At 39.1% G+C, this 13,534-nt stretch overlaps 1 protein-coding gene across 2 annotated transcripts in view; it reads right to left on the bottom strand.

Moving 5' to 3' along the window:
- LOC136882097 (pyridoxal phosphate homeostasis protein) overlaps nucleotides 1-13,534 on the bottom strand; it is a 108,714-nt gene that overhangs the window by 78,207 nt on the left and 16,973 nt on the right. The window contains exons 5-6 of one of the 2 annotated variants that reach the window (XM_068229315.1): nucleotides 11,485-11,583; nucleotides 10,082-11,406 (exon numbers count right to left, since the gene is read on the bottom strand). The exons of the other annotated variant lie outside the window; for it this stretch is intronic. Of the exons in view, the coding sequence (XP_068085416.1) occupies nucleotides 11,284-11,406; nucleotides 11,485-11,583 (222 nt within the window). The 3' untranslated portion in view covers nucleotides 10,082-11,283. Of the gene's footprint in view, nucleotides 1-10,081; nucleotides 11,407-11,484; nucleotides 11,584-13,534 lie in introns of those variants that run through there. 2 annotated transcript variants of the gene reach the window in all.

The following is a 13,534-nucleotide window of genomic DNA, read 5'->3' as shown; positions in this document are numbered from 1 at the left end:
GTAGCATAGACTCACGGTGTTCCACATATTGTGGTACTACTCACAAATATTGTGTGTCGCACAGGTAATGCAGACCTATGGTGTTTCTCACATAATGGTGCCAATCGTAGGCAACGCAAAGCCATGTTGTTCCCCACCTAGGTGTACTAATCACAGGCAACGCAGACCCATGGTATTTCTCACATAAGGTACTAATCACAGGCAACGTAAGCCCGTGGTGTTACTAATCACGGATACTGCAAATCCCACCCTGATTCACACACTGTTGCTACTAATCACAAACCTATTGTGTACCAAACATAGTAGAACTACTCGCAAGTAAAGGCGACCCATAGTGTTCGCCACGTGATGGTACTAATCGCAAGTAGTTTCATGGTTCTAATACAATTATCCCTCGGTAGTTCTCTTTTAGTCGCCTCTTACGACAGGCAGGGGAGACCGTGGGTGTATTCTACTGCCCCCAACAGACAGAGGTCTCTCACATTCCTTGTCCCTCTTTATGTCTTTAGAACAATTTCACTTGGAATTTGTTCCTTTTGTTACTGTTAAATGCCCGGTTGCAGAAAGGTCCATCAAATCAGTCCTAGAAAGCAGATCAGCTGATTGCCAATCAACTTTAATTTCAGAGTGTGTTGCAGAAAACGTAAACCCCGATCAACTTTCTCCAATTTACTGACTGAAGATCCGAGAAGGAAATAAATCTGGTGACAGCGCAATTAGTGACCACTGCCGTGCTGATTCGTTAAGGATGGTGTCTATTCTATACTCTTTGGTGTCTAGCAGAGAATTAAAATGGCAGTGAATCTGGGAACAGCTGATCCTGATCATGTTTCAGAAAGGTGAAAACAAGGCTATCGTTTGATTTAATTAATTTTTGACAATATGAGTGATATCCCTAAGAAAGTGAGGGGGCCAAATTTTTCACTGAATATTAGAGCCCTCTTACTTCATATAGCTGAGGGATACTTGCATAAAATTGAAAATAATAAAAGAAAACAGATGCTGTGTGGGCAAAACAGAAAGAGACAGCTTGGAAGCAAAAAGCTTCTGATTTCAATGACTGACGAACAGGCCACGATACAGTGCATGATCGGAGTGTGGCATGGTGTAAAAAATTACAAAAGAGTAAACAAGCATGCTGCGGATAGGCTGAAGTTTTGTCATGTTGGCTTATTAATTCTAAAAAGTCGGGTTTACATGGATATTAATATGCCAGAGATAAGTATTTACTTCAAGATTTGGTTTATATAAATTAACTCGTCCCATGTTCAAGACTGAGGTTATACGTGAGAATAATGACTACGGAAATCAAAATAGTACGTCATTTAAATCGCACTTCCTACATGAACTTGAATTTATTTTAAAGTTAAAAACTTCATTATTGTTCCGTATTGAATAGAGAAATAAGATGTACAATATTATAGGTTAGGATCCACCTTTCAATACTCCGTAATAAGATGGTAAAAAGTAGTTACAACCTGTTTAATGGGACCGGTTTCAACACATTTTAAGTGTCATCATCAGCCAATTTGCGAAGATCTTAAAACAACTAGCACATTGAATACAGGCAAAAAATTAACATTGTATCATAACGTAGCAATTCAGTAAATGTTCAAAACACAATAATCACAGTCAAGAGAGTAAACAGAACATCACTATCTTGCGCCGAAAACAAATATAGCTGAAGTTCATAAGCAGGTCAAATATTCGCTTATGTAAAGTCGTTGCTAGGCAGGTCTTGTAGGCATTTGTTTCTCCGGCCGAAGAGCAAAAGGTGACGTGAATGAAGTCCTAGGAAAACAGTGTAGGATTTAATTTCGTCAAATTTCAAATTTCTGTTTACTCTCTTGACTGTGATTATTGTGTTTTGAACATTTACTGAATTGCTACGTTATGATACAATGTTAATTTTTTGCCTGTATTCAATGTGCTAGTTGTTTTAAGATCTTCGCAAATTGGCTGATGATGACACTTAAAATGTGTTGAAACCGGTCCCATTAAACAGGTTGTAACTACTTTTTACCATCTTATTACGGAGTATTGAAAGGTGGATCCTAACCTATAATATTGTACATCTTGAATTTATTTATCATTGAAACATTTAATCAGATGTATTTAATGAAAGAAAAGCATCCTTGAGTTTAAAGACTGCAAGCACTGATTGGAGAATCAGTGCTTGATCAACATGAATTTGCTGGTCAAACCTGATGGGAGATTGCTTTTTTTTTTTTTTTTTTTTCGCTAGGGGCTTTACGTCGCACTGACATGGATAGGTCTTATGGCGACGATCGGATAGGAAAGGCGTAGGAGTTGGAAGGAAGCGGCCGTGGCCTTAATTAACACGTTCAGTACCTGCTTCTGAGCGGGACACTTGAATGCCTGGACCGGCCATTTTCATGCCCGGCCCTCTTGACGTGCATCACTTAATACAATTTACAATTACTCCTAAACTATAAATGTTAGAAAAATGATACTTTGTGCTTACCTGTAGTAAATATTTAAGGTGTGATATCTGGTCTGACAGGTTTCACAATACGTCTAATTTTATACAGCCTATCTGTATTTTCGGCATAATGATTACTGTCACCGAAGTGAAGAAATGAAAGAATATGAAGGAAGCGTATTCGGAACATTGTTTTAGAAAATATCGGAGTATGAAGAACAGGGTCTTCGGTCCAGTACATTTTTATATCAGGATTTTGGACTAATCGGTTTCCACAATTGCATGATCGAATTCTTTGTGGAAGGCCGGGGCGCCGCACTTATCACTTGACTCACGTATAGATTAGTCTGCTCACACACATATTGATAAAATTCGTCATTCATGAAAATACTCACGTACGGTAACTCAAAATATCCTGCTTATTTTCTATTTGAACGTTTATACCTGAATTCTCTGTAAATGGTGGAACGGGTGGACAATAACTAGGATGATATGTATCAGGCACTTCACTTTTCTCTATAGGCCTATCGGATTCGGGAATCGGAATTTCCTCGTCACTCTCACTTTCACTATCGGAGTCTATTTCAGGAATAAGTTCATCACCAGAATAATAATTCTGAACAATATCTAATAATTAATCTTCCGTAAGAAACTTTGTATTATAAGCCATTATACTACACTCGCTAAGAACGACACGCACTGCATTGGAATCTCAAGTACCGACTTGACGCGCAAGGAAGTTCTGAGATTTTCCAGCTAAAACTGCTGAGATAAATATGAGCCCACTCAATGCGAGAGTTATCTCGAAAAGGTCAACCAACTTCCTGCTACAACCAGTAACGCTGACTAAGGTGTAAGAATACATAGATGACGAATATAAACAGCATTGCTTCACGCGGAACATTAGATGTCTTACGCCGTCCACGGCCCGCAGCATAGGAGCAAGCTTGAACATCTTACGCGTCCACGGTCCGCAATGAGTTAAGGTACAGCCCCAGCATTTGCCTGGTGTGAAAGTGGGAAACCATGGAAAACCATCTTAAGGGCTGCCGACAGTGGGATTCGAACCCACGATCTCCCGGATGCAAGCTCACAGCCGCGCGCCTCTACGTGCACAGCCAACTCGCCCGGTGATGGGAGATTGATCGTCGATCAAACATTGATTGCTGATTCTGCAACTCACAGAGCATGACTGCCCATCAAACCCACACTGATTGCTAATCAAACTCCGGTCAAACTTCGATTGGCTTTTTTGCAACCGGGCATTAGATCCTGTCACTGACCCATCTACTTTCCACCAGAAACTTGCCCACACTGAACTTAAAAGCAAAATTTAACACAATAACGCATTTAATGCAAGTCAAATTAAATATCGCAACACATGCCAGAACATGGACGGAATAGCCTTACTACTGCAAGTCTACAAACAATCAGCTGCTGAAGGAAAGTTGTGTGAGAACAACACCTAATTGCCAACACTGTTGCCAAGTTGTATGTTAATGTCTCACAGGAGCTTGCTTTAAAGCAAAGTGTGCTGTGAACAATGAAAGACTGAGAACCACTGTACTATATACTACAAAGCTGTAGTAAAATCTTCATGCTAATGAGTCACAAACTTTTTAATACTGTAGAATATTTCTGGGACCTTTTAGTGGTGATTATTGTTTTAAGGGGATACAGAATGAGATAATTATCCCCTCCTACCTATAACCAGCAAGCAAACGGAGGAAGTTATTTCCTCTGCCTACCTTGAAAGAACAAAGGAAAAAAACTGGCGGTGTAGAGGAAGACATCAAGGCTCAAATCCAGAAAGCGAATGGGTGTTCGTTTTGTATGTACGTATGTATGTAGAGTCCTCAGCCCGAATGGTGGTTGGATCCCCAACAGCTTCACCATAAGCTGTCACAGATGGCCAAAGAGTCACTGAAGAAGTGTCCTAGTGAAATGACGAGTGAGGTAGTTTCCCGTTGCTTTCCTCCCAGAGCCAGAAGTTATTACATATCAGTCTGCCAAGTCTACTGAAATGCATACACCAACCGACCCTACGAGCGACATTTTCACACCATTCATAACAGGGACTGGCTGCATAACGAAGAGCATTACTAGAATTGCTCATACCTCAATCGCTTTCATATCGTCAATGCCAAGGATGAGGCTGTACTAGCTGACATCGGAAGGCACTGTGTACTGTGAACATTACACCTCACCAGCAAAGACAGGCATTCTACTATATTCTATTTGGAAGAACAGCAAACCCTTACGAAAACTAAGATCCAACTTTTCAATCAAATGTGAAGTCTGTTCTCCTGTATTTCTGTGAATCATGGAAGGTCACTAAACAAATGACACACCAACTTCTAACGTTTGTGAATCACTGCATGCGGCATGTTTTCAATATAAGATGACCCAAGGTGATCGACACAAACAATAATCTGTACTGAGCAAGTGGCTGTCGGCTTGCATTTAGGAGATAGTGGGCTCAAACCCTACTGTTCACAGCTCTGAAGATGGTTTTCTGTGGTTTCCCATTTTTCACACCAGACAAACGCTGGGGATGTACCTTAATTAAGGCCACAGCTGCTTCCTTTCCACTCCCGGCCCATTCCTATTCCATCATTGCTATAAGATCTGTCTGTGATGGTGCGACATAAAGCACATTGTTGAAGGAAATTAACCCAAAACCCACTGATGTAAAAATCAGGAAAAGAAGGTGGGGATAGATAGGCCACACATCAAGAAACAGAATGGAGCAGTTGAAAAGTCTCTCGGAATGGAATCCAAGAGGAAAAGAAGAGCATGAAAGACTCGGGAACACTTAGGCGTAAATAATTCGAGAGAGATTGATAGAAATTGGGAAAACGTGCAATGAAGTAAAAGACCTGGCTGCAGAATGTAACGAGTGGAGATCCTTCTTGGATACCTTTTGCTCCATAAGGTGAAAAAGGAATTGGATTAAAACTCAAACCATAACAAAAACAGGAGGAGGAGTTCTAGTATTTCAAAGGTACTGGCAAAGGGCCATGTAAATCCTAAAAATGAAAAACAAGTCCCAAAAATTTCCAAAGCTAACAGTGTCAGGTTTGGAACAGAAGAAGAACTGACCATGGAGGCTGGACAGGAGCCTGTGACATTAAGTTACTACATCATCATAGGTATTCAATGATTTTAAGGGAATAGGTAGGGAAGCATAAGATGCCACTGTCAATTAGAATAGACATTTATAAAAACATATAATTTATTGACAGACATTTATACAATGAACATAGACTGTTATAGTCTTCTATGACAAAAATGAATTTGTGAGAGAGATGAAATTTTACCCCAATCTATATAACAATTTTCTTTGAGTGGCTTTCATAACATTAACAGCTAATATGTTAAAGTTGTCTGGTTGTCTGACATAAGTAAGAACACAACCTTAGGACTATACAGAGAATTCCCTATTAGCTGCCAGAAGTCAGTAAAATCAGAACACATAAATTGGTATGTAGGCCATCTACATGGAACTACTTTAGGTTTGAATATATTCTGGAGAAGAGGGATCTTGTAGTCTTACTACTTCTTCCAAACCCCATGGCACTACAGCCCTTGAAGGGCCTTGGCCTACCAAGCAATTGCTGCTCAGCCCGAAGGCCTGCAGATTACAAGGTGTTGTGTGGTCAGCACGACGAATCCTCTTGGCCGTAATTCTTGGCTTTCTAGACCGGGGCCGCTATCTCACCGTCAGATAGCTCCTCAATTCTAATCACGTAGGCTGAGTGGAAATCGAACCAGCCCTCAGATCCAGGTAAAAATCCCTGACCTGGCCAGGAATCGAACCCGGGGCCTCCGGGTAAGAGGCACGCAAGCTATCCCTACACGACGGGGCCGGCTTATTACTTCTTTTACAATATATTAATAATATTGTCAGGTTGCATTTTGGTTGCAATCAACAGCAAGTTAGAAATGATAAGCATTATCTCCAAAGTAGTAAGATGTGACCTGTGTTAGAACAGTCATCAAGAGTGGACGGAGAAATTTATTTTGTATTCTAAAAGTTATTGTAGTATATATATAATTTTATTTAAATTCAGAAAGCATCAATAAAAGACTTTAAGGACAGTGAAATTTCAATCGTTGTTATATATAGGTTTTCTTTATCTATCGAAATTTGGAAATGTGAAGAGAAAGGGACTTCGCAATATTGCATAATTGTGTTTTAGGATTGAAAGCAAATTGGAGAAAGGTATGTCCATTTTGATACATAACTTGTGAGGCAGCGTGTCTGGCACACGTCATTCTCTTGTTCATGAAATAGTATTGCATAGCGAAAAGTTCTTGAACTTCCCCTGTGGAAATCTGGTGCACTGTGATTGGTCGGAATAACGACCTTTTCCATTGAAGAATATGGAGATCTGGAGAAATTCTGTGCCCCAATTGGTTACTTCATGATCGGTCCAATTCCAGCCTCCGCCAGCTTCATGTGTGCGATGCGTGTGTTCTGGGTCTTTTCCATCTACCAACCCAGTGAGCGCACGCACTCGGGGTCTACCCTGTCTGGAGGTCCGCGGTCTCTCATGGTAAGCACTAGATTCTTAAGTCTGAGTTAATTTAAATTCCCTCTTGTGTTTTGGCCCTTTCTCATTTAAAGTAAATTTTTGTGATAATGTAAATTTGTTTTGCTTATTGGAGTTTCCCCCTAGACTTCCACATTCACTAATTTTGAGTTTTCTCAATGACTGCACATCGATGGACAGTCTTAGCATCCTAGTGTTGTAAACGGTTCAAATCCTGTTGCAAGATGATATCTGTATTATTATTATTATTATTATTACTGTATTATTATTATTATTATTGTTCAATTCAATTCTGCAATGATTATCGCTTGCGTGATTGTAGTTAAATGTATGTATATATACGTGTGTGTAGATTAACACTAAAAAACATGTACAGTACGAGTTGCTGTATATCAGATGTGGAAGTATTGTGTGTAATAACTGGTGACATTACAATATGTTGCAATACTGGTAGCGTAACTGCCGAGTCATCGCTCTGTCATTGAGTTCATTTAGCGGTGAGCTCACTTTTTGGAGATACCTACTGCCGCCCCAGGCAATTTCAACATAGTATGTAGCATCTGGAGCCGAGTGGGAGGAATATTATAGTTATTTCTGGATATTGTGTATGTGCGTCAACTAATGTCTGTATAAGCTGGCTGTATATTGTAGCGTCAGTCATTGGGAGAGTGAGGCCACAGTTGGTCGGTCAGTCAAATGGATGGTGAACAGTGAGTGAGTCAAAGGGATGGAGAGGCCTCAGTCGGTCAGTTAGTTGAAGTCACATAGAAGGAGAGACTTGCCATGAAGTCACATAGGAGAGACATGCCAAGAAGTCATATGGATGGAGACACTTGCAAAGAAATATTGTACTGAGATGATAATAGTCAGTCATCTGGATGGAGAAGCAGCAGTCACATGAATACTTAGTCGTCAAAGAAACAAAAAGGATACATCACCAAATTACGCTTGATACACCTACAGCAAAACACCAACTCAAAGGAATATGTCGTAATTACACTCAAAGTGTTGAAGGAAAAGTCAAGTGAACCAGTGAGGGATAAATTTCTTATATAATTTTTAAATGTCCGGTCAAGAAGAATTCAATTTTAATGCCGAGTTTCTTTCAGTTGTAATGGCATAATTTTATATTTTCATCTGATTTATTGCAGCAGGTGTTGCTATTTTTTCTATATAATTTAAGAATATATTTTGTTCTATCAAATTAATTTATCGTTTTATTTCAATAGTAGAATTAGATAACCTCAAATTTAATGGGGAAACAAAACGACAATCTCCTTTTCCAGAACCTATATGGTATGTTGTCAAAAGTAAGATTATTACCCCACACCCTAGAGATATTCAAGAATCTCATTCTCTTATTGCTGCATTGAGTTGTAGCTGGCGCCCATCAAATATTGTATGTGTAAGTACTCAGGTAAGAACTAAGTGTGAGTACAAGGTCTGACGATAGTATTTTATAAATATTATTTTCATATTTTTCATTTTAATTCAGTTTTATGTTTTTAAAGTAAGTAAGTGAGTCAGGAACACCTCAGTGTTTCGAGGCAATTCTCTTTACTTGTTCAGTATTTGTAGCTAAATGTAAATTTAACTTCCTTTTCTTGAGTAACGATGTTACCAATCACGTGTAAAAATTTGTTTTCTTTTGAGAATGCCTCGTGTACATCTGTTTTAATTTCTATGTAAAGTTTTATCTTCTACCATTTAAGGAGCTCGATTATGTCATTGATTTTTTTAAACTCTATGTGTTTTTTAATTTCAGTGTATCTCATTTTATATCCTAGATTTCATGTTTATTTTATTTTGTTCATTTGATTTTTATTCTCTTCCTTTTGTCAATAGATTGTTTTAAGGGTGTTTGCCATGTGTTTCATTTTCCCCACAATGCCATAAGTCCCCATGGCCTCGTTAGGGTTCCTTCCACGTTTCCATATCCTTCCATAGTTGTCATTTGTTAGACCTATAAGCTGAAGTTGTCGCAACGCGAACATGGCGTTCATTTGATTTTAATTTCATATTTTTCATAATTTAATTTGGTTTTAATTTCATATTTTTCAAATTTCACCTTATTGCTATTATTATTACTATTATTACGACGTGTACGTGCTCACTGGTATTACATAAGTCATAATCCTTGCACAGTCAAAAGGGATTAATAGAGTTCCTGTAGATCAGTGATCGAGTGTCGGCTTCCAAATCCCATGACCATGGTTTCAAACCTGGCAGCAGTACAAGGATTTGTAAATGGATGAAGGAAGTCCATTTCGTACGATGTCAGCATGTAAAAGATCTAGGTGAAACACTTGGTGTTTACTCAACAAAATACAATAAAAAAACTTGGCCATATATCATTCTAACAGAGCTCCATTTCCCTGCCATCAGGAAGGGTAAAATGAAACATCCTTCAGTATCACCGCTATCTGTAAGGCGATGGAGGAGAGACAAGTCCACTAGCAAGGACGTGTCAACCGGCATGAGGGAGATCATCCTGTGCAGAAAATTCTTGCCTTTGTGGAACCAAGAAGAGGCTGAGGATGCCTAACAACAACATGATGATGAACAACTGAAACCATCTTGAAGAAAAAAGACATGATATAGATGTTGATTCCCATAAGGAATCTGAAATATTTGTTCCAAATGGGTAAATTTATAATATCAATATAAATGGTCCGTTATTGGACATTATAAATTTTCCAGCCAACTCATTCTCGGTTGCCAGCGTTTCGCCCCCGTGTTGGTTCATCAGTTGGTACCTAGCACACCTACCAAGACGCTGGCTAGTGCATACCGTGGAGGCCACTGCGTAGGCTAATTGTAGCCACCGGCAGTGCCAATGCACTATGAGAGACCCTGTCCCATTTACTCATTCGGAACAAATATTTCAGATTCCTTATGGGAATCAACATCTATATCACCTGATGGCCAGGCAGGCAGCAATTTTTAGTAGTGGGACAGGGTCTCTCATAGTGTATTGGCACTGCCGGTGGCTACAATTAACCTATGCAGTGGCCTCCATGGTATGCACTAGCCAGCGTCTTGGTAGGTGTGCTATGTACCAACTGATGAGCCCAGCCTAGCACACGGGGGGCAAAACGCTGGCAACCGGGAATGAGTTGGCTGGAAAATTTATAATGTCCAATAACAGACCATTTATATTGGAAAAAAGACATCCCAATGGTTGACATAAAGATACCCTCTTCGGAGCAGAAGAGTTGATCATGCAAGATACTGTACTCAGAAATGCCCAAATTACAGGCACATACATGGTCAGGGAGAAGAAAACGATCAGCCATAGAACCCTGTGCTTCAATGTCAATGGGGAGAGGTATTGGAACGTAAGAGATCCTGTCAATAAATTTATTATCACATTCAAGAACCCCCTTCAAGGCAAAAGTCACACATCTCAGCATGTGTCAAGCTCATTACGGGGTTATTAAATTAATGGCACTATTTCTATAATAATTGCCTTCTATCCTCTACTTGAAGGCCACCTTGGGGAACGAAAGCTCATTGGCCCTTAGTAGTAGTCATGATTAGAGCCGTGCATGGATGCGGATATCCACGAAGTTAGTGTCTTGGCGGATACAAACTGCATGGCAGTGCAGATAATTTTGCCGTAATTTGTAAATAATTATGTTTATTGATTTACACTCAGGTATACTCTTATTTTTGCTTGTTGTTAAGCAACCCTTGACAATGATATGGGATAATGGTGATATATAAACAGCCTTGAGATCATAAAGCTGTAAATCTGACCTAAGCCTAACTGGCTTCTGCCTGCAATTAATGGAAGGAAGGAACAAAGCTCAGTACATCGGTAGTTGTCGCAAGAGAAAAGCCCTCATAAACGTGCGACTGTAGGGGGTCTGGTGCCAGGTATCAGGCCTACTGTATTATGTTAACAGATCTATTTGTTTCAGTACCTTGGGTGTAATATACTGTAGTCAAATATTTATAATATCCACGGATAACCATTTTCGGATTCGGATAACCATTCACGGATGCGGATAATGTTTTGTATATTCGCGCAGGGCTCTAGTCATGATGGAATCATGCCAAAAGATGGCCATTATCAAATTCATCACTGATAACCTACATAAACATAATTTTAAAAATAGTGCATACTGGATTTTGAAAGCCATTCAAACACTCTTGCAGATCAATTTTGTACCCAAAAGGGTATAAAATATCTGTCATTAAAGCTTTAAATATACAATGTACGTCCCGATTATCAATTTTTTCACTTGAACAGGACGGTAAATCAGTCTTAGTAACTAGTTTCTATTGATCTAGCTTAACATTTTGTACACCTTCAGTGATGCCCGATTCGGATATGCTGACCTTCTTCTGTCTAGCCCCAAATATTAAGCTTCCAACACGAATATTACTACTTCCCAATTCGATCTGAAAGAAAAAAAAAACAGTCACTATTTGGGTATTTTCTTTATGAAGAATGAAACTATAATAACAACTTAAACTTACAGCTTGTTCAAAATCATCCGACATTCCCATTGAAAGCTCCAAGGATTCAATATTCAAATTCAGAGATTCGCACACAGAACTGCGAACCTTCTTTAGACACTGAAAAAGAAATCGTCCAGCGTGAGATATTACATACGACATCGTTAGAAAATAAAGGTCATCATCACATTAAAGGTGCATTCAGACCCCTGCAACTTTTCATCTAATTTGTATAATTGTTGGCTTTAAAAGCTCCAAACTTGAATTTGCTGTACATAGTGTAATTAAATTTTGTGTTAGAAAGTAATCTTTTTTTAAGACTTTCCATAGTCAGTATAACAATTTAAGATAAGGAGCAAGGTCCTCTCTGATTTTCCTATGTTATTTTTGACTTTAATGTCTTCATGTCAATTGTTAAAAACTAATTCAGCACGCGTGTTTTTACAAAAGAGACTTTATCTAACAAGGGAAGGGCGCATACCAGGGAATCTCCGATCTTACGAAAAATTTTGCACACATGAGCCTAGGACAAACAATGGCCAACGTACTTCTTTTGAAAGTTAATTTATATGACCTACAGAAAGCGTAAAAGTTTGTTTGCTTGAATTTACGCTCTCGGCTATGCAGTACTGCACCGCGTGCTGGGTTCCCTCGTCGAGAGACCGCTACTCTATACCCTACCCATAAATTCGCACTGTCCACCAGCTGATTTGAGGCCGCTCTGACATACGCTTAAAAAGGAAGGCTGTTCAATACTGGAGAAATGGTAAGCGGGGCCTGCTTTTGTTTTTGTCAGTGAAACAAAAATTCCATCATGTCAAAAGAAAATTTTTTTTTATAAATTTGTGGGAAAAGCACGTAAAAAACAGTGGGATGTGTCACGACAAATGAGGGAAATATCACGTACCGTCAGAAAAAAATAGATTTTCCCCATCAAAAAAATTAAATAATTTATGATGTGACCCAGAGGGGTCTCTTCCCGCATCGCATTCGCTTCTTTCTCTCCCTGTCCGCCTTCTGTGTGACGTCATGTGATATGAGACAGCGGTCGCCCATCCTGCTGACACGTATTACCACTACAGTCTAAAATGGTCATAACTTCTGAACCATTCATGCAAATAATGTCCTGACAAGGTTATTGTAATCCTTATAAAATACCGGAGAGGTCAAACAATTTATTTTGATGAGGAACTCGAGGATAATATTGAAATATTTATTTAATTTTAAGAAGTTATATTTTTTACCGCGGACTGTAGCATAAAATCGCTTCCAGAGGGCAACCGGTTGGAAATAGGTAGAGGATTCTATGCTCTACATTTCGTACGCTTACACTTGGGGTCTATCGTTGATGGTTCACGCAGCGTACGCTAAGAAAGCAAGTGACCGACTGACCGACATTTTTGTCTCTTTCTACGTATTTACTGTATATCGGATCATGGATACATAATAATTTTATAGTGGTTCACTACGTGAACAGTGTTCGTGTTGTCAGTATCTGAAGTAGAACCACTGTACTGATTAAAATGCAGTCAACATATTATGGAAATGTGTGTGGTGCTATAAATTGTCGGCACGTAAAATAACTCCAATGGGACAAAATTACGGCACCTCGAGTCTCAGAAAACCGTAAGTGTTGTTAGTGAGGCGTAACACAAATAACATTATTATTTCGCATATTATAAAGACAATAACGACAACAACCATCATAGCCAGTTAGTTTGCTACTGTGATGGCATAACAATACTTCCTCATCAGCAATGTTTGGTTATTGAAACACTTTGTAATAAACTCTTGAATATCTCCATTATTACAGCTCGTACGGTAAAAAGGTGTCAGATATAAATGACTGAATGAAAATCATATTTTCTATAATTATTGTTATGTGCTAATAGCCGGGCTGAGTAGCAACTCTGGTAGATCGCTGGCCTTCTTAGCCCAACTTGGCAGGTTCGATCCTGTCTCAGTCCGGTGGTGAAGGTGCTCAAAAACATAGTTAGTGGGATGTAAAATCCAATAACATTAACATTATTATGTGCTAATAACTTATATTTCTGAATATATTTCGAAGCTC

The sequence above is a fragment of the Anabrus simplex genome, chromosome 10 (genome assembly GCF_040414725.1).
Source record: "Anabrus simplex isolate iqAnaSimp1 chromosome 10, ASM4041472v1, whole genome shotgun sequence".
NCBI classification, from domain to species: Eukaryota; Metazoa; Arthropoda; class Insecta; order Orthoptera; family Tettigoniidae; genus Anabrus; species Anabrus simplex.
Note: the sequence above shows the minus strand (reverse complement) of the source record. Positions and strands in the feature narration are given on the sequence as shown.